Genomic DNA, 21,935 nt, shown 5'->3' with positions numbered 1-21,935 from the left:
ACAGACTGCTATAATTTATTATCTTTACATTTTGATCTCAAAATCAAGTCTTTTTTAGACTATCAATATATTTATTTAAAAAATGTTCAACATATGAATTTTTTACTATGACTGTTGACCTTTTGACTTCAAAATAGGGATCTACAGTTAAACTCGGTTATAGCGGAGTCTTAGGGACCAATGCATTTACTTCATTAAATCTGTTATTCGTAATATCCGTATTATGAATTCGTAATAACAGCTATAGCGAATTCACTTTTTACACGTTTTTTTTCAGCATACTACAATTTTTGCTAATTGAGGCTTGGAATGAAAATATATTCCTTTGATATCTTTAATAATAGGATTGTAAATGGAAGGATTTATGAGAAAATAAATTCATTGAAACTGTTATGTTAAAAGGTAGTGCAAACTTTTTAAACTGTAAAGAAATTTGTTATAAAACTGTTAAAGAAAGTGTGCGCTTAAGATGTACATTCGGCAGGAATCTGGGCGCACAAGGAGAGTGAAAATTTCATCAATTAATTTTAAACATTTTTCGAATTATAACCGTTATTTGGTTTCTGTTGGATGTGGAACGAGTGGAAAAATATTTGTAATGCAAAAGGTTTTATCATAATATGGGTCTAAATATAGCAACACGATTCAATTCATGCAAAATCCTACTTATTTACAACTGTTTTTAAATGATTTTGTTGTCTCTGGGTCTTCTCTCCACAAATTTGAAACGTGTAAAGATAACACATTTCAACATTAAAAAAGTCGCTTTTTAAAAAAAGATGGAGAGATTACCCAGAGATGACTAATTATGTACTTTTTAAAATTATTTTTTGAAGGATAAAAAACAAAGTCCATTGATATGACAGTGTTGTTCCAAACAGTACTTTACATCGCATACTGACAAGTCTCGCATGGCTCAGTGGTTTTGTACTGGATTGGTAAATACAACCATGCAGTGTTTTGGGTTCAAATCCAATTCTGGTGGTCTTTTTTTTTTAAATGAAAACTTTTTTGTTTTAATTGTTTGTTATTATAACATAATGTTGAATTATAATATACCGGAATATTTTAATTTGTCGTTATTGATTTCTAGATCTGCTGTATGAACACTATTTTCTTTTCTTATTACTAGTTTTTTAGGATATACACAATATAACTTCATTAAATATGTTTGCATTAACATTTCCAATATAACTAGTTATCGGTTTACCTCTCATTGTCATTTTTGAAAGCTTGTGAGTTTTTTAATAACCGGAATAGCCATGTACTTCGACTCTCAACATAATATATTATGACATAGCCTTTCGAGGTTATAGACATTTAAATCACAATTGATTCGTGTCGAGAATTCCTGCAAATTTACAATCTTGTGCGCTCACTTTCTTTCGTCATTATTCACCTCTACAGGACTCAAAGTCAGTTCGCTATAACCGTTAATTCATTATATCCAAATTTGTTAAAACCTTTAAATTTTGGACAAATTTGTTAAGAATTTTACCGGGGACTCAAGAAAATTTTGCTGTATCCATGATTTCGCTATATGGCTGATCATACGAAACAAGTTTTACTGTACTGTATAGTTTATAACTACTAATGCTCAAAGGCTTTCTTAAGATATCACCTGTATTAAAGTTTTACACCTAGACAGATTGTAGAACATTATGACCTTAACCTTAAATACCTTGACCTCAAAATTAATACATGCAACTCTGTAACAGACCTAAGGACATTAAATATAATTGTAAAAGCTCAAAGACTTGAGATATTGCCAAGAAGAATTGCTTCACAGGATGATAAAAAATTATATTGAAATTTAATTTTTTCGGAGAGAAAAGAAACACAAATACTGCAAGGGTGAAAAATATTTATTCGAATACATACAAATGTATGTGAACTTTAAATGCATAATACAAGTACAGCTGTGAACAAGTCAAATATACTCACAAAACATATTTACAACTGAACTATCATTAGCCGTAAAGTTGGGATACAAATGGAGACGATCACTAAAATGCCCTTTGAAATTGATACCCAAACTAGCCAGAGTATATACCTTATATTAGTTGTTAGTTCAATGAAGTTCAGCTTGATTTGTTAATGGCAATGAAGTGATTCCCTTAGACAATGTTCATGTTGATTTAGGAGAGAAAACACAAGCAAAAGTGATTATCCCTGACTTACTCCAATACTGTAAACAAACTTTTATTTGGGACATCTATTTTCAAGTTTTCTTTTTCTAATACAAATACCAGAGGCTGGTACACATGTAATTGGCAATGAACACCTGAAACATTTTCTTGCTCTCAAATAAAAGCTAGTTTGCAGTATGTAATATATACAATTATTCCACAACAAATACAACTTGCATCCTTACTAAAATGAACTACACAATTTGGCACTTTCATGCAACAATACACAAACAAGGATTTCATAGATGTTTTAAATTCTGGATCTGATAAAAATGATGTGTGACAGTCCCATAATTAATGTGTATGTAGATGATGAAAAAAAAATGTTATCATACTTGCATTGTATACTTAAATGAAGAAAATGTGTAGATTGTGTTCAGCATCCAATCTCTCTCAACTTTTCATAGTTACAGTGTATCAGACAGTTTCAAAATTTCATGTAAATTTAAGATTTAAGATATGAAAATCAAATTTACCTAAATTTTGACAACAAGTACATGTACATGTAAATGCATTAACAAAATTTTCAAAAGCAAATAAGAGTTGTTTTACAGAACCGAGCAATAATAGTTAACTTGGAACCTAAACATGCAATTCTTCAAACCTTAAGCTCAAGAAATAATTTGGTTAAAACTCCTACTATCAAAACATTGCTTTCTGTATACTCATACATTGCAAAAGTCTGGGAAGCTCAAAATGTACTTGGAATCGATGACACTAAATTCACCAGGTAAGCAGCTATCAACTTAGGTTTTATTTAGATGAATTTCAACACAAATTATAGCTCCAGCAAAGCTTTACTTCTATAAAAGCTGAAATGTGCACTGGATATATGTGGTCATGCATGTCAACTAAGAGTTTATAGTGTGCATATGCATCAAAAACAGCATTTATTATGGCATTGTACATGCAACTACTGAGGTAAATATGAATAATAATTATATATATAACAGTTATTGATTTCTATATGTTTTATAGAAGGTGTAAACTAACACAGAACTGAAAAATTTCATGCCTGTTTAGGATGATAATTCTAACCAAAAAGGGGTTTCCACCTTTAAATAAAAGTACTTTTGGTGAGTTGTACTTAAACAAGATAACATGACAATCCTGATATGTTTTCCTCTTAGTTATTTACCATTGAAAGTGAAATGTACAATACAAAAGGAAAATAGCACTATTACTTTTTTAGCACTTCTTGCATACCAAAGAAATGGGGGGAAAAATCATTAAAAATACATCCAGTTATCCATGTGCATTGTGTTGTTATTATTTTTGTATTATCATTATTGCAAGGTAGAGCACCAGAAAAAATTTACATAATAACTTTTAACCAATAATGGATATGAGTGCCAAATGATTATGCACTCAGGATTTATATCCAATCCACAAAATTTCAATTTACCAAAACTAATACATACATACAAGTACATCAATATAACATAACCTAGCTAACATCAACTTAGATCTGTCATTGACACCATTCGTTAATATATCCACTCTCTATAATAAACAAAAGAATTCTTCTAACATCTTGTTTCATGAAAAAACATGCTGTTGGAAAAGTTATAAACACAGGAAAGATCTCACTGAACCATAATTTTGTTAGACAAACTTAATGTTCCAATGAAATTTTTCCACAATTTAAAGAAGCTGTCACATTTATTTTGTTTTCGAATAGTATGGCAAAATATTATTGACCTAACAGTAAAAAAACATGAGACTTTTCTTTCACACCTTTGCATAAAAGACTACAGTAAATAGTATACTCAAATTCAAGACTATAAATGTAAAATCCTTCCCTTTCAATTTTCACCTTCCTGGATAATTTAGTAAATAAAACTTGTAAACAACAAAATTTTATCAGAAATTTTAATTAACATTTAAATAGGGGACAGGCTTTGAATGTTAACATTTTAACACCATGGTATTTTGACTCAAAGAATAAATATTTTTTTAACAATAATCTGAATTACAACTACAAATTCAATAAAAAAATAAACAGGTGAAATTTTAATTTATTGATATTTGTGTGTAAGATTCTTGTTCAAAACTTGAAAAATTCTTGGGTTTCTTGGTCAAATAATAGTAAACTGAAGGTTGTAAAGATAACATTGACCTAATTAGAGTCATGTCTGACCCAAAAAACAATAACAGATACAGTTAAATTTGTCCACAGCCGTTGACTTGCAAATAAAAAAATGAAATTATTTTTAATGTTTGAATCGATCAAATTTGGTGCAATGGTGGGTGAAAAACTTCCGCAATCATAATGTACACTAACAAAAAAGTATGTTACATATCATTATTCTACTTTAATTGAAACTTAATGGCACAAAGAAATATAAACATAAAGGTACAGCCTATAAGAATTTATTCACATTATCAAACATAAACACATACTTCACAATGTAAATATTTTTTCATTGCATATTTAATTCTTTTTGTTTAATTTAATTCTAACAGATATATTCAAAAAAGAAAATGGATGGACAGTCACATTATGCAATGATTAGCATAAATAATGAACACAAGTTTCTTTTATTGTTGGGACCACACACAGGTGTACACACATTCAAAATTAAATATGCCAAACGAACTCAGAGGGTCACACTGGTGAGGTGAACTTTCACTTTCACTTTCACTTGTGATTTATATAGCTACACACTCAATCCTGACTTTCGTCACTGTCGAACTCTTCATCTGAGCAATCTGTGTCGTACATTTCCACTTCCTGGTATTCTTCGAATCGCGATACAGGTTTTGCGGGCTGAAGTGATCCTCGTTGTTTCTTTATGAATTTCATTTCTTGAGCTACAAGGTTTTTATCTACAATTTCTCTATCTTCAGCTTTAAATTCAGACACTAAAGGAAAAATATGTTCTATGGCAGCTTGGACATTTGCGACACATGGGGCTGTAAGGATAAAAATTTGAAAAATACAAGCTGAAAGGATTACGGAACAAGAAAACAATAAGCCATAAGAATTATATCAAAAATCTTCTAGTACTTACTGAAGCAAAGCCATTCAACTGTTTTCCCGATAGTTAAAACTAAAAGTTCACTTTGTGTTTCTTAGAAAGAAAATATGTTTAAACTGGGTATTAAACATAATTCCCCTGTTAAATTGCAACCTACATGCAAGTCGCAGACAAACATAACCACCTGCTACATTGATCTTATAGTGATGTTTCTCTGAACTTAGGGGTAACACTCGGTCTGATTAAAACCACGCCCCTTCTCCTTACACTCATCAGTGACAAGGAAAAAAGGGGGTGGTTTTAAACAGACTGAGGTAACACCATGATTTGAACTTCAATATTCTTAAAACTATCTTGCATGTACTCTCATGTAAATCTCATTTGACCTATTGTCTCTCAAGATTAAAGTACCCGGTATAAATTAACTTGAAATCTTTCCATTTCAATTTTAATCCTATAATCCTCTATAACCCTGTCCCCACCCAATAATATTTTTTTTCCTGACCCCAAAGAATTTATGATAGACTGACTCTATTTTGCTTCTACCGATATATTAGCAGCAGATCTGTAGCTCTCTGGTTGAAAAATTTGGATAGACAAACCAGAGAGCTCTCTCCGATTTTTTTCAACCAGAGAGCTACAGATCTGCAGCTATACCGATATATTAATTTCTGAAATTATTGCTTTTATTTTCTTCAGGATTTTTTTGTCCAGAAGAATAAAACAATTTGTACAGTTATTGCTTTTGTTTACTGTTCAGCTTCAGGTGAGAGGTAGAAAACAATTACAAACCTGTAACAGTTATGCTTCCTGTGGAAAATATTTTGAGTGTTGCTTTAGGGTCTTTTATTTTATAAGTTACTCCTGGATGTAATTCTGGTTCATAACTGTAACAAAACATGCAAGAAAATTAACATTAATATGAACTTTTTCATAACAGTCTGATTTAGAATAGGTCTGATTTTAAATTTTTCAACTACTGATCAAATTGTTGGCACCCAAAAGCTCATAGAAATGAGAAACATAGATGCAATGCCATTGAAGAATCTGGTTTTCTACATTTTGTAAGAGCTCAGTTTGTTATGAATGAATCTAAACTGAAAGAAGTCTAAATCAACAAAAATGACTTTATACATCTGATTTTGATGGATCATAAAATAAGAATACTCTTTACCACAAATTTAAAATCTCACTTAATAATAATGATTTATTCATAAAAAAAACTAGGTTCCCCAGAACCTGTGAATCTCCACATTGAACCGGTATTTTGAATAATTCCAGAGGAACATCAAAATTTTTTATTCAGTGTGAAACCCACAGAAGATAAGGATTGCTACATACTCTCAAAGAATTAACACATTTTATACCTTGCATCCTTTGGATACTTTTGTGAAAAGCCAGCAATTTTAATACGAAATGGCATGCCACATGTTCCCAGCACATTTACTACCCTGAAGTTGGTGAAAGTTACTTTATACCCTAAACGTTGTAACTTGCGGGCAAATTTCCTTGCAGCGATCTTTGATTCTTCTTCACTGTAAAATCAAACACCCCAGTAAAATAATTTGCAAGGAAAATTACATTTGTTTCTATGTAGATACTTGGATTCAAGATTAATTTAGAAGTGTTTTATTCAAGTATATATGCATACATTGAAGAGGATCGAACAGGAGGAGACATGCCTACCAGTATGTATGATTTCTCCTAATTTGTGACTCAGATGATGATGAGTTACTTGGTATATGTTAACCACTTTTCAGTTCGTTGGGAGGGGGCAAGCAACATTTTTTTTTTTAATAACCAATAATATATAAAATACCTTGTGGCTCCAGTACAAACAATTTTCCCTGAGGACCATATGGTTGCTGTTGTGTACGGTCTTCGGATTTTCATGTTAACCATCTGCACAAAAGAGTAAATTATGTAATATGAAATGATTACCAGTGCATTTAATGAAATCATTGAAATGCATCTCAAACAATTCAAATTTCATGAATGGACAAAAAATTCTTATGCTAGTGCTAGCCTAGTTTCAAAAATAATGAAAATACTCTTAATTGACAGAATATATACAGCAGACACTTATTTCCTTGACAGTTGGAAAGGTGGTAATGTTGTCAAGCTTTGACTTGTTTAGCATATTGGTCTATTTGGTCTTCACCCATCACTGTTCTTACTGAATCTGAGGACAATCATTTTAGAGGGAGAGACAACTTTTGCCTTCAAGCAATCAATGTTTGGGCCAAATTACAGTTATGAGTTTCAGCAAATGCACATTACCGGGTAAATAGTCAGAATTTCTGGACAAGACAAATATCACCATGCCATGTCTGGGGGTGAAATCCTGAATACCCGGTACATACATGATTTAACATATATTATTACACTTTCATGTTAAATACTGAAATCTGATTGGTTTAGACGCAGTTGGTAATCCGTTCTATTACCCTCAGCATTAGCAACACACTTGGCAACGGGTAACACAACGAATTGTTACATGCGCGTAAACTATGCGTGTACGGTTTGCCGTAGAATTCACTTCATTTCTAAATAAAAGCAGAAAAATTTTCTTTAAAAATTAAGACATTCAGTATAATAAATTAATTAGTGCCTGTTTGGGAGGGTAACTGTTGAAATTGACACCCCTCGAAAACCATTGTCAACCGAAGCGAACCTTCGCTTCGCTTCGGTTGACAATGGCTTTCTCAGGGTGTCAATTTCAACAGTTACCCTCCCAAACAGGCACTATTTATATAATGTTACTATGGTCTGTCCCAAGTTATTGCTTCCGTCACTTTTTGATGATTTTTAATAAAAATTCACATACCTGAGAAAGAAATATAGTTGAAACTAATAAAAGGGTAAATATCCAAGATATTTCCATTGACACATCATTTTTCATTAATTAATGAAAGTTCACAGGAACAAAAACAAAATTTTTTGCAGAAATTTATAATGGGAAATGTTTAAAAATGTACATCTTTTCAGCCTTCGGAACTTAATGGGAATACCTCCCACAATTTTTTAACGTTATCATCTCGGCTATTTCATGACTGATGCAATGCAAAATCGCGGTAAACTTTCTATTTTGGGTTTTGTACTGAAGCCTGAAGCGGTAGAAGTGGTGTTTCAAAACAGAAAATATAGACATTTTTCATACAAGTGGATGAGTGTTGTTTGAGCACAAAGATATTTATGATTATAGAAATATCAAGCGAAAAGTGATGGAAGCAAAAACTCAGGAGTATAGACTTTTAAATGTACTTCAACTGTTACCGCAATAAAAATTAAAACATTTGAAGTTTACAAATGCATTCTACTCATTGCCTAGCTGCTGGTCTGTAGCTCCCGGTCTGAAAATATTTGGATGGACAACCTTGGAGCTACAGTGCCACTCATTGAAAAAATTGTGTATTTACTGTGCAAAAAATGTGTTCTAGCTTTTGACTGATTAACTTTATATATACACAAAATCTATGAAAACAATATTAGTATCACTGAATTCTTCCTGCAAATTTCTACTGATATTGTTTCTTTACTTGCTTCTGATATTCTTTTAAACACCATCACTAGCCACATAAAGTGAAGTGGTGCAGTTTGTTTACTTGTAAAAATGGCGATATATATTTAACATACTTGCTTTTTCGAGGTCGGTAGCATGTTCCAGAGAAAATCTGAGGCAAGTTAAGGTAGTCCTATACTCGGCACTAAATGGGCTCAATCATTAAAAGCTTAGCCTCAAATGATAAATATTCATTCTAGCAATACATATACAAAAGAAAATATGTATGTTTACATGTTAGTTTGTTTGTTATCACCTCTCAGACGGGTGTACCCCCTTGCGAAAATTATTGACAATTATGAAATTTGCTAGACGTCCGTTTTTCCTAAAAATATTAACCAATTATGGGAAAATTAGAACCGAACATACAAAATAGAGTATAAATATTTATTTAAAGTAGATCCAGTGTTCTGTGATGTCATACTTTTTTGTAAAACTTTGAATTCTTTAAAATTTGTGCAAGATAGTTTTATTTATTTTTGTGAATATAATCATATTGGATGTAATTAGAACTATTGGTAGGTTCAAGATATTTTCGCAGCTTTATTTTATCCTAAATTTCCACTTTTTTATACATCTTATCTATGCAAAGGGGAAATAACTCTTTTTCTGACTTTTCTCTCAGTTGTATGTCTAAATGCTATAGTTTTTCTTATTCTAATGATTAATTGAAAAATATTTTTGTAGTTTTAGTTTTCTGATAAAGTTGACATTAAAATTAAACAAGAAAAACAAATTTCTTCCTACAAGATTTTACTTTTAACAAAAAAAAAATACAGTTTTCTGATGCTAAAATATGCTTTAGTTTATGTTTATGTGGAATCTTAAAAAGTGCGATGACATGTATATTTTTTCTAACAATTGATGACATTTAAGTCTATTAAGTTGAAATCAGTTCAGTTTTTTAACTTTCCTCAGAGAATTTTATGAGTATGGAGTTACCTTAAGCCATATCTCATCAATAATTTTGCGCAAATTTTTGTAAGTAAGTACGCTTTATGGACCTGATGTATCAAAATAGAATACAAAAAATGCAATGTTAGTATCGCGTTTGGTAATTTTTTTACTATTTTATGGACTCAAACTTAAATTCATTGTGTTTATTCTATAGATTGACATCTTAGAAAAAAGATTTGGTAAAAAAATTATATGTTGATGGATTACTTTTCACGCTATAAGCTCTAAACCAAGTAGACCCTGACGAAAAAATCAGTAAAAATCACATTTTGCTACTTTCTGCCTAGATCTGTCAACAATGTTAGATATCATTTAAACATTAATTAATTGACGATTGATTAAATTTGAAATAGCTTCCGTCTCTAAATTTAAACCGGTTTTAGTAAAAGAAAATGAAAAATTCAGGGGGGGGGGGGGGGGGGGGCACTTCGTTTTTCATTTTACTTTAACAGAATCGAGTTTCTCAACATTAATCATATCAATCTCTCATAGAATACATATATTGCCGTTCTAATTGCTTGTTATTGCCATTGTTTACAACAGCGATGTAGAGCAAAATCAATACCGGGTATCAAAAACGCTTTGTAAAAGTCGAACCAATATTGTAAAATCCTTATTATGACGTAGTGCGATACTCGGACTACTTTAAGAGATGATATAAGTGGTAAATTGCATGAAGAATTCAGTGATACTACCGGTAATATTGTTTTCACAGATTTTGTGTATAGATAAATTTATAGATAATTGCCACTTATGTCCTTGTAATGTCTACAAATCATACTTGTGTGACGGTCAGAATGGTTCAAATACCGGAGCCAGATAGCTCAGTTGGTAGAGCACCTGAATAGAGAATTAGGGGGTCTGGGCTCAATCCGGTCTGGTCCATCATTGTTTCTCCCATCAGGTTACATTTGGTGCAGTGACCAACCCCTGGAACTGACAGGTTAACTCCTGCCAGGGGAAGAGCCTGAAGTGATCTTCGAGGGCGAAGATCATTCAAGGGGGGGGGGGGGGGGGGGGGGGGGGGGGGGAATGTGATGGTCAGACCGGTCGAATACCAGCACCAGATAGCTCAATTGGTAGAGCACCTGACTAGAGATTCACGGGGCCAAGGTTCGAATCCCCGTCTGGTTCGTCATTATTTCTCCCATCCCGTTACACTCGTATCCTTGTTCAGCCCTTATCTGGTCTATGACTGGAAATAATATATTCTATTATACTTACTGCATAAAAAATACCTGAACTCACCGATTGTTCTCTCCTGTATTCAACATGTGAACCTTCCATTGCAATACTTCTAAGATTGAGATGACATCTTGTGTTGAAACTACAGACGACATTGTTGATGATGATGTCAATTGTTGGGGGTTCCTCCTCTGGAATGAAGCCATTGAACTCAGCAGAATTTCCATTGTCGGATTCCAGAATGTTCTGAGCGTTCGTGACCTGTTCTATCCCTTGAGATTCCAGCGGAAGGCGTTCCCCAACCTCCGTCATCTCCAGCACGGGCTCGAATGCGTTTAATTCAAACTGTCAGATCTTAATGAATCCTACCCATGGAAGATGATGTTTTTCAGTCCTGTTGAATGTCCTGGCTCCCGTATCTCTTTTTTATTGACACAGAAATAAACTCTTGTGTATGTGTTCGCGTTATACTATGTGACCTATTTTATTCTGTATCTATAACGCGGCAATATACACAACCGAAATATTTTTCTTAATTTCTCGCACTGGTGGCAGCCATGCTTCTTTTCTTTACACTTTTCAGCCAATCAATGTTGTCGTACTGGCATGACAAAAGTAAAGGTTAAAATGAAATCGTAATTCAACGTGAATCCGGAAAACTTCGTCGTTTCAGGGAATTTTTTGTCTAGAAATAAAAAGTAATTCAGAATGTATAAGAATGAGGGTTTTAAAAAAATATATATATGCTATAAAATTCCTGGATTTTTGTCTTTCATTTCTTTTTTTTCTTTTTTTTTTTTTTTTGGGGGGGGGGGGGGGGGGGGGGGGCTATTGAGTACTCAAAGCACAGGGGCATCTTCTCCGCTCTGCTCTGTGACATATAATTATTCATATATATGTGTCAAAAACCGAGCGGATAAGATGCCCCTGTACTCAAAGTTTAGAAACAGGGTTTATCAAATGAAAACTACCACACTTACACGACGTCAACTATAGTTAACGACCCTAAATTTTAATTATTTGTTTCTCGGGGAGCAAATTTACAACTGGAAAACATATTTAACGGTTTAAAAATATGTCTAAACAGTAAACGGATAATTTTACTGATGTTTTAAATTATGTTTCACAGGTTTAAAATATAGTTTAAAGGACGCTGAATTTTCACAGAAATGTTGAGATACAGTTGATTTTAACGACAGAATATCTATTTTTGTACCGCAGGTGCCAAATTTCCACTTTTCTAAAAATATGTTACAATAAACAATTACAGATAGCAATAGTTTTGTGTGTAAATTATTGATACATGTACCTATTGAAAATCATACAAGTAAAGTGTAGTTAACTACAATTTACGATTGAAAACTGTAATAACGAACGTGAAACATGGTTTATTTGATTAATGCATAGTTTCACGATGGGTTAAAATTCCTTACAAATCCAAACTATACTTTGCAGACGTAAACAATTTATGTTTATCAAGTTTTTCGGATGGCCCTAGTCAACAATCCGGTAACTGTGGTTACAGTTCGTAAACTAAAGATATTTTACGCTTATAATCTAAGGATTGATAATTCCGCATAAGTATGAAAATGAATAACGCTTATAAAATGCAAGAAAACTAGAAAACAAAACGTTAGCTGTTGTCATTAAATAATGAAAGACGAAATAACTGACAAATATTAAACACTACATTATCAGCTGTAAAACTCGGTGCTTTAAGTTTTCACCTAGTGAAATATAAATACACATGTACATCGAATCGGGATTATGCTTAACTTATTTTTGTAAATTAAGCGTACTATATAATATTTATGCTTACTATAAAAATAAAATATTTGAATTGGAGGATGCTTTATTAAATACAAAAATATGCATCAAGACTAATTATGGGAGGGGGGGGGGGGGTGGAGAGGGGTTGGTACCGATAAGTTCAGTAGGACAAGTGGACATCGCTTTTTTTTCAGATATGGAAAATCATTAGAAACATCACCTTCTACCACCTCAATTCTTTTTCTTCAGATCTCCCATGCACATGACAATTTTTTTACTGTCATTCTTTACTTATCATGACTCGTTATCAATTCTTAAATATTAAATGCACTGTTGTCCGGCTTATCATCATAGCCCCCCCCCCCCCCAACAAAAAAAAAAAACCCAATAAAAATAAAACATAGCACATACAAACAAACACAGCAACAACAACAAAAAACAAGAAATAATACAAAAGTTTATTTTTTCTTCATTTTTGTATATTTTCAATAAAATTTTGTTCAGAGCAGAGCTTTATAACATCCATCATATGATTTTTGTCAAAGTATTACTTGTCATTTTTTAAAATCCCACTAAATCACACATGATAAAAAAAAAGGTAATCCTTAAAGAAGTTTTTGAAAAGCATGACCTTAACATACTTTTATGTACATGTACCAGTGTCACAGGCTTGGGGCGAATTACATTATATTTACATCTACCAAGTATTATTCCCTCTATTTCTTACAGAAACTTATACTAGTAGTTAATTCATAAATCTATAGAAACAGCCAGATTGAAATCTACACGCCCCGTGTATTGATTGGTCGAAATCTACAGCGGCTGAAACTGACAAGAAAGTGACAGGACCAAACTTGACACGCCCAGTTTATCGATTGGTCGAGACCTACAACTACCTGGGGAAAATCACGGACTGCACGAAATAATCATGACGACGTCAGACTCAAAGTCTCACAGGAGACGATTTGGCTGTTTCTTTTAGTTAACGTACTTACGTACATTAACAGTAATTTAGTGAATTTTACGTACTTTTCATAATCAATTTATCAATTGGCTAAAAGAAAGATGTTAATCTAAACAATAAAATGCTTTCTTTGACGATTCATTCGGGTAATGAAGGTAACGATCATTGCAGAAAAAATTTACATTATCGCGGGTTATGTATTTTTTCTGCAATGTCGCTACTTCATATCCCGAATGAATCACCAAAGAAAGCATTTGTTGTTTAAGTAAAGTAATGCATTACATTACCATTACTTCATGAATTTGGGCATTAAATTACCATTACCATTACTTGATTTTCTTTAAGTAATGCATTACACTACCATTACATGATGGTAATGCATTACCATTACCATTACTTTGTTTTAAAAAGTAAAGTTAATAAAGAGGTTTTGCAAATGTTTCAAATATAAAACACTCTTTAACATATCTACAGGTTCTTGTTCAGTATCAGGTTCAAATTCAATGACTATATATACAAGAGTCATTCTTTATTTGCTCAATATATAATAATCTTGTGACATTATGAACAACATATTACACAAGTAAAAAGATATTTATAGACATTTGGCATGATACAATGTCAGATATGATATAGAAACACAGAATTTGTGCATAATAGAAAACAATTTATTGAATAATGTTGCGGTTTACGGTTATTAGAGAGGTTTAGCAGACCAACGTGTACGTGTACTTGTACGTGTAGGTTACAAGTTAGAACTACCCGTACCAGCTCAATTACTTTTCTTGTTTAGCAGTTGTAACGTGTACTTGTACGTTTAAATGTTTTAATGTAATTATGGATATCCTCTCCTACTAAGCTGAGAATGTTAGTTATAAACGAAAAGTAGGAATTCTGCATGTGTTAATTTTATTAAACATCATTTATTATATATGCACATTTTTATTTATCGCAAATGAATGAGATAACGGAGCCATTGCATGTTTTAGAGGAAGAGATGCGTGAAATAAAACTCCAATAACATATTAAACGCTAATGAAAATTTATGTTGGTAGATATCAGTATTCGCATTGAATATTCAGGCTTAAAAAAAGTTAACATATTTTTTAAAATTAATAGACAACAGGGAAACAGAGGCTACAAGTTTGACCTTACGGGTACTTTGCAATTTACACGTATGTTCATTCGGGTACATACGTGTAGAAATTCGTCATTACACAAACTGATGACGTAATGCACATATTTTCCGTTCTACACGTACACGTACGCGTACACGTTGGTTTGCTAAACCTCTCTATTAAAAAGCTAAATAGAGATATTTCCCCAGATAACACAAATCTTTATAATTTTGGACACTTAATTGTATTAATTTATAGACAGAGGGTTTTTCGCAGTTATATTTCTTAATATATTTTTATCGGATTTCTTTATGCTGAGGACACTTTAAGACAAAAGATTGCTGTTGCACTTTATGATCAAAGTTTCAAAGGTTTCATCTTTTAACTGCATCCTGTTAGTTTGAAAATCTACAGGTGCAGTGGTAGCTGGGACTGAAAGATTGTTTGACAATCTTTATCTTAGGATATATTAAGTGAAAAAATAGAAAAAATACACGAATCTTGTATTTTCTATCAGTCCAAACTAATGTACTTGATAACATGTACAACAGAGAGAGAGAGAGAGAGAGAGAGAGAGAGAGAGAGAGAGAGAGAGAGAGAGAGAGAGAGAGAGAGAGAGAGACAGAGTAAAATTATTTTCAGATGGGTTATAATATTGGAAGTGATTTTGATTTTCATCATGGATGGACAGTGCATTCATTTTGCCCTTAAAATTGTCTTCATATCACTGGTCCAGTGATATGAAGACAATTTTTGGTTTTTGTTTGGTTTTTAGCTCACCTGAGCCAACCTGTCAATTGAGCTTCTCCTATCAAATGTTATTGTAGTCTGCTGTCTTTCCTATTGTAAACTTTTTACAGTGGGGTCCTAGATTGTTGTGTTATCTCAAAAAATAATTTAAAAATTTGATTTAGTCTTATGTTAATGAAACTGGTACATCATTATGCAAGTCAATAATTGTTTTGAAGTCCTCTCTAAAAATTACAATGCATTTCATCACAGATGACATTTCTCATGAATTTCCTGGTTGTTGTTTTTTGTTGAATTTGTAGAGGTATATGGAGCCTGTATGAGGAAATCCCCTGAAATAGTCTGTGCTTCTCACTGCAGATACAACCAAGTTTGTCTGCAATAAATAAATAAGTGAATTAATTTTCAGGAGGGAAAATCGAATTCTTTCAGTCATAACATAGATTTTGATTTTCATAAATCTCAGTACTGCAGTAAATTTTACAATTCATAGTGTCTCAAGACAGCAAACTTTAGCATTCTCCTATAATTGTACCATTTCATTGATTTCTTAGCACTTAGGGGTGCTCAAAACGACATTATAGTACAGTATTCATTATATTACAAGTATTAGTTGTTCAGGGAATACCAGTAAAGCACATTTGATTCAACACTAATGTCCCACTAGTTACGAGAAAATTTATGTAATTTATATTTACTACATTATAGTTTATAGCATAACAAATCATATCTAAAAAATTTCAATAGATCTGATGGTTACCTTGTTGACCACCCAACTTCCTAAATATAACCAATGTTAAATGTCAAGTAAATGATGTATTACCAGTGTTGGGTATTCCAAGACCTCTGCTACCCTTCCTATATAAGCCTTTGGGCTCACTGGGATTATCATATCTCCTGCCTTTAAAAACATAAACTAATATCAATATCATGCACCATGTACATTAAGCCTAATTTTCTTCCTTTTACAGACTAATAAATGCATTACAATAATACATGTATCAGTTTTGATTATTCAACTTTTAGTAGTAAATTATACCGTTTTCCACGGACAGGGAGAGAATCCCAAACATTCCTTGGTGTAGGTGGCGTTACCAGTGGGAAAGGAGGGACCTCCATAGAAAATGTACAGCCTCCCATCCTCATCTATCAAAAGAGATTAATGTCACAATGCATGCATAGATTAAGACACAATGTGACATATAGAGCCAACTGTTTTGGTATTGCATATCTTTTCTCACCTATATTTAGAAACCTTGGGATTAGCTCAGTCCAGTCATCGGAATGTAATGGTGCTCCAATCAACAGGTCGTCATAACCGTCCCCATTCAGGTCCGCAAACTGTCAAAATAGTTAAAGTGGTCCTAATCCCTGTTACTTAAAAGTCAATATCTTTAGTTTTTCATCAAAATAAGTGTGATTGAATAATACAAAACTGTTTAAAACAAAGTAAATATTCTGATCTCTTAAATCAATATATGGTAAAAACCAAGTTTACCCATGCATATATACAGTGTGTATACTGGATATAGACATATAGTATATACATTTTTGTAGAAAGATTTTGTTAGCAGAGGTTCCAATTCAGATTCTCTCAGGGACCCTTTTGCTCTCTATGACTTTTGGGGACATTCCATGAAACTGATATTTTTTTTAATATACACTGTAAGACACACTCGCTATGAGAAGATTTTAATCAGTCCTTTGGCTAACAAAAAAGTTGATTTTGCCTTTATTAGTTTTGACCTTTATGAAGGATCCAAACATTGCTAGGTTTCTATCCCCATCAAAATGTGCTACTTGTACAAGGCCGCTTTTTGTAACATTGAAGAGAATGACAGTTCCCGCCCGGCGCAGTTTGACAGGAATGGTCAGTATTTCTCCTTACACCATGGCTTCTGGAACACTGATGGCCAATATCAGGGAGGAGTTATCATAGGGAAATCCGTAATCCACACTGTATCCAGTCATGTCAAACTCGTCCCGGCCGTTCAAGGTCATGTTGGGAAGTGTGAACTTTGACCCAATGTTATTGATTGAAACAGCACCTGCAGACTGTATGTCTTTTGGATTCAAGGGACAGGAAGGCCTGTATACAAATATAATGCAAATCAGAATGAAGAGTTTCATCTCATTTAAATTGTGCTTTCAAAAGTACCCATACAATAACACAGGGAAAAAAATAATTTTTTTATTGCAATTAAAAATTTTGTACGTTTTTATTTCTTTCCCAGACAGAAAAGAATAAGAGACAAACTTTGGTTTAAGGTGATTGTTGACATTAACAAAGCAACAAAGTTATTGTTTGATTCTTGTTACAACCATATCAATCAACTTACAATGCACACTTTCTATAGAAGGGTTCACTTGTCATCAACACACCCTTTTTTCCTCTGACAGAGGCACCAAACCACCCATTGTCCTAAAAAAATATTATATTTATTAATGCCTCAGAATAAAACCAAAATTGGTAACCATGAAATATGAATTAAACAATCTACTGTAAAATCATTATTTGTGGGCAGAAAATTTTATGGATATACCTGGTAGTATAAATCACAGTTTAATTTATCATTCAAGCATAAATTTTTCTTAATTTTCATTGACTTTTTTCTCTTCTACAGTCCGCTCTCCTGTTCTGTATACATCCCCTCCCCTTAACCTAATGTACATATGGGCGTACTTCAACAATAAAATGCTTTTTTATGGTTTATGTGGGTATGAAGGAACATGTACCATAACAAGCATTACAGAGAAAATACATTTGCAACATATAAAAAAGAAAAGAAAATCCACCCAGTCTTCCTCGAGAGTAAATAAATATGACATAGTTCAACAATGAACAGTTTATTAATTATCATAAGTTTATGATCTTTAACCTATATATCTAAATTTCAAGTTCTAGATCATGGCTCTCTTTACCTGATGACCGACAAGTTTCCATTTCTCTATCAGCTCCTCAACTGTTACATTCTCCTGTTCTGTCAGACAACAAAGGGGAAACAACTTTAATATACAGTTTTGTGTGTTGTCAAAAGGGAAGTAACTCTTAACTCTTAACTCATCTTCTGAAGTTCTCAAAAGCAACTTCTTGTGCCTTTTCAGAATAGCTAAGAAAATTAACATCAATACTAATTGTTTATAATTTTCTCAATGGAAAAGAACTTTCTCCTAATCAACTGGAAAGCATATTAAAAAGCTCTGCTGTACATTTTTCATGATGTCACATATATCGTTGGGTTTAATGAAGTTTTAGCTAAAATCTCACAGAAAATATATTGCACAAACTTTATTTTAATGTTTTTAAATGTAACTTGTAATCGCGCCTTCTTTATACAATCAAGATTGTGCTTGTTGAGAAGTCATACATGTACCTCTTGATCTACCATATGGCATATGTTGGAATATACTCCCTTAATTGTGACACCATTAAGGGAAGTAACTCTGTAATATTTCACTCACTGTACCTTTGTATGTCCCTCTTGACAACAGGGCAGTAACTACTCCTGTCTGGTGGTCTGTGGGTCCATAATACTGGTCACTGATCACAAGGTCATCGTGACCATCACCATCTACGTCAACCACACCCAGAGAGGTACCCAGACGACAGAGGTCAGGCTGAAAGACACAAAACACTTGCCCTAGAGCACCTCGGGCCATAATGGAATGACTCTAAATTGAGATTTCTGGTACACCAGAGACATAAATAACATATTTATATCTCTGATTACACTAAAATTCGATTACACTTGGTCTATAACAAGATGATCGAGGCATTGCAAACTTCGTATTTTTTCATTTATATTCTTCTTAATCAATTGTGTGAATGATTGTTTTAATTCTCACCTGACAGGATACTGTTATGTTTGGCCTGTTGAAATGTCTGCTCCTTGATGTTCCATAAAATATATACACCACACCCTAAAATATTAACTGTTTAATGGCAAGTTGCTTCACAGAAAAAATAAAATAATTTTATTAACTTAAAATTCTGAACAGGTTTACTTTTGATCAGTACATGTAAATAGATTCCTTCACTTTGGAACTGCTCTTTTTCAAATTAACATAGTTTGGTGAAATATGATGTAAGGCCAATTGTTTAATCTATGCTGTTTAATTATCTACCAACTAAAACTTTGCCAAAATATAATTATCAATTTGCTCTACAAGAGAGCAGTGCCACACTTACCATAGAGGGGCTAATGTTTTACTGTTTATCACTGCAGTAAAATTGAGGGAGGAGATATTACTCCAAAACAATTTAGAATCATATATGAAAGGAAAAGTGAGCTAGCTCACATACCCCACACTTCTCCATTTCTTGATAATACTACAAATAATAAGTGGCAGGGTATACACTAAGGAGGCTTGGTGACCAACAAATTACCCATCAAACCTACATGTAGCATAAATTTTTAGATATTATTTGTTATTTTTATAAGTTATAAACTGTAATTTCGTGAAGAAAAATTCCATATAGTTTAGCTTTTGGATTTGAGTATTTTCCTCTATCTTTATACAGAGTTTTTCTAAAGGAGATCAATACAGTCTAAAGACCATCCAGCCTTCTTAATCCCAAAAAGTCATCCCAACAAAATTTCCAGCAAATATGCACATCTTTACTTTTGTCTTTAACAACAAAATTCTAAACTCAAAAGTACCAAAATCCCCTGAATATCCTGGTTATATGCACATATACACATTGTGTCTTATTCCCTACCAAGTTTTGGGAATTATATATATGTGTACAGTGGTTTAGGAGGAGTTGTGCTTACAAACTGTTCATTACTATATTTAATAAATGGCCAAAAAGCCAACATACTTGGAAAAATGATGGAACCAGAAAATCTTGGTAATATGCACATCTACACATTGTGTCCTAAAAGTTTCAGGAAATTCTGTGCAGCAGTTTAAGAGGAGTTGCACTTAATTATAAACAAACAAAAAACACCTGACTGACTGACAGACTGACATAAGGACTGACTGCTGGGTCAAAAATATCGTACTACCTGCAACAAGTAATGTTGGGTACAATAATTTTAAATAGAATAGAATAGAAAAAATTTCGTCTCCAACTCCTCCAATATCTTTTAAACAAATGTTACAGCTACCCTGCTGAACTGAACACCTCTGGAGCGAAAAAAAATTTCTGGCATTTAAAAAACCAGTACAGTAAATGAAGACTTACATTGTATTTCATGGGATCATTTTCATCATTACTGTGCGAAGGGGCTCCAACTGCTACATCTAAAACTCCGTCCAAATTGATGTCAACCACTGCTAAACTTGAACCAAATCTTGATGGTTGCTACCAAAGAATTAACACAAAGTTCTTGTTTAACACATGATGCCAATATATAAATAGTGCCTGTTTGGGAGAGTAACAGTTGAAATTGACACCCCGAGAAAACCATTGTCAACCGACGCGAAGCGGAGGTTGACAATGGTTTTCGAGGGGTGTCAATTTCAACTGTTATCCTCCCAAACAGGCACTTTTTATTTTGTTATACTGAATGTCTTAATTTTTAAGAAATTTTTACTGCTTTTATATAGGAATAACGTGAATTCTACAGCGAACCGTACGCGCATAATTTTCGCGCATGTAACATTTTTTAATGTTACCCGTTGCTAAGTGCATTGCTAACGCTGAGGGTAATAGAAAATGTTATTAACTGCATCTTAACCAATCAGATTTCAGTATTTAACATGAAAGTATAACAAAAAAAAGTTATCTTCCTTTAAAGGAATTTTTGTGCATATATATAAAGCAGCCGCAAGGAGTTCTCAAAAATATATTTAAGAATGCCATTTATTTTTAAGAAGGTTTTTAAGGATGTCATTGATCAGATACTCAGAATAACACAGTAAAATAAAGAGACTTGATTCCATATTTACAATTGTGAAACTGTGAGTGAATAATTAGTTGGTTACATTGGATGGTGAATCTATGTGGCCGGTGCAATTAAGTGTGGTGTTATCAAGATTGACAGCAATATACCCAAATCCAGGCAACCCTGTTTTATTTCCTGTTGTTAATTAATAATCACTTATTAATAAAGTTTATAATATGCTATGTACATTAAACTATAGAATTAAATCACTCAATAGGGTTCATAGAATTAAAAACCTAAAACTGATCAATTTATAATAAAATTCTCTTTATAGAATACTTTTGGATACTATTATCATTATGGTAAAAGAAAAAACAGTCATGTATGTTTACTGTCTACAATGCTTTCCAAATGACACCCCCCCCCCCACTTCCAAAATTTTTTCTTCAAACTTACCAAACAGGGTGAAAACTTTGCCTGTCTGTGGTAATTTTGTCTTAGAATAACCAGGCGCACCGACAATCAGGTCTTGGAATCCATCCGAATCCACATCACCGCTAGCCAAGGCCCTGAAATAGATCAAACAAAGGGTCGTGTTTATTCACATTAATCAGCTCTTAAACAATGA

General features: G+C 32.9%; 2 protein-coding genes across 2 annotated transcripts in view; both read right to left on the bottom strand.

Annotated features, from left to right (window-relative positions):
• Positions 1-1,847: 1,847 nt before the first annotated feature.
• LOC128165760 (TATA box-binding protein-like 1) lies at positions 1,848-11,464 on the bottom strand. The gene is made up of 5 exons (XM_052830583.1): positions 10,938-11,464; positions 6,990-7,072; positions 6,538-6,705; positions 5,963-6,057; positions 1,848-5,105 (listed from the first exon to the last, which is right to left on the bottom strand). The coding sequence occupies exons 1-5, from the start codon at positions 11,184-11,186 to the stop codon at positions 4,858-4,860; spliced, it is 843 nt and encodes a 280-aa protein (XP_052686543.1). The 5' UTR covers positions 11,187-11,464; the 3' UTR covers positions 1,848-4,857.
• A 1,624-nt stretch (positions 11,465-13,088) lies between these two features.
• Positions 13,089-21,935, bottom strand: part of LOC128165758 (phosphatidylinositol-glycan-specific phospholipase D-like) — a 29,090-nt gene continuing 20,243 nt past the window's right edge. The window contains exons 13-24 of the mRNA XM_052830582.1: positions 21,764-21,876; positions 21,408-21,502; positions 20,665-20,784; positions 19,323-19,397; positions 18,944-19,094; positions 18,399-18,457; positions 17,816-17,898; positions 17,223-17,565; positions 16,718-16,817; positions 16,516-16,622; positions 16,300-16,377; positions 13,089-15,852 (exon numbers count right to left, since the gene is read on the bottom strand). Coding sequence (XP_052686542.1) covers positions 17,361-17,565; positions 17,816-17,898; positions 18,399-18,457; positions 18,944-19,094; positions 19,323-19,397; positions 20,665-20,784; positions 21,408-21,502; positions 21,764-21,876 — 901 coding nt within the window. The 3' untranslated portion in view covers positions 13,089-15,852; positions 16,300-16,377; positions 16,516-16,622; positions 16,718-16,817; positions 17,223-17,360. The remainder of the gene's footprint in view (positions 15,853-16,299; positions 16,378-16,515; positions 16,623-16,717; positions 16,818-17,222; positions 17,566-17,815; positions 17,899-18,398; positions 18,458-18,943; positions 19,095-19,322; positions 19,398-20,664; positions 20,785-21,407; positions 21,503-21,763; positions 21,877-21,935) is intronic.

The sequence above is a fragment of the Crassostrea angulata genome, chromosome 10 (assembly GCF_025612915.1).
Source record: "Crassostrea angulata isolate pt1a10 chromosome 10, ASM2561291v2, whole genome shotgun sequence".
Taxonomy (NCBI): domain Eukaryota; kingdom Metazoa; phylum Mollusca; class Bivalvia; order Ostreida; family Ostreidae; genus Magallana; species Magallana angulata.
This window is presented reverse-complemented; position numbering and strand designations above follow the sequence as displayed.

Excerpts from the sequence above, each read along its gene's own strand:
- LOC128165760 (XM_052830583.1), bottom strand. The coding sequence starts at position 11,186 with ATGACGGAGGTTGGGGAACGCCTTCCGCTGGAATCTCAAGGGATAGAA. Across the intron at positions 7,073-10,937 it reads AATACAGGAGAGAACAATCG|ATGGTTAACATGAAAATCCG; the intron begins GTGAGTTCAGGT and ends TCTTTTGTGCAG. Across the intron at positions 6,058-6,537 it reads AAGTATCCAAAGGATGCAAG|TTATGAACCAGAATTACATC; the intron begins GTATAAAATGTG and ends GTTTTGTTACAG.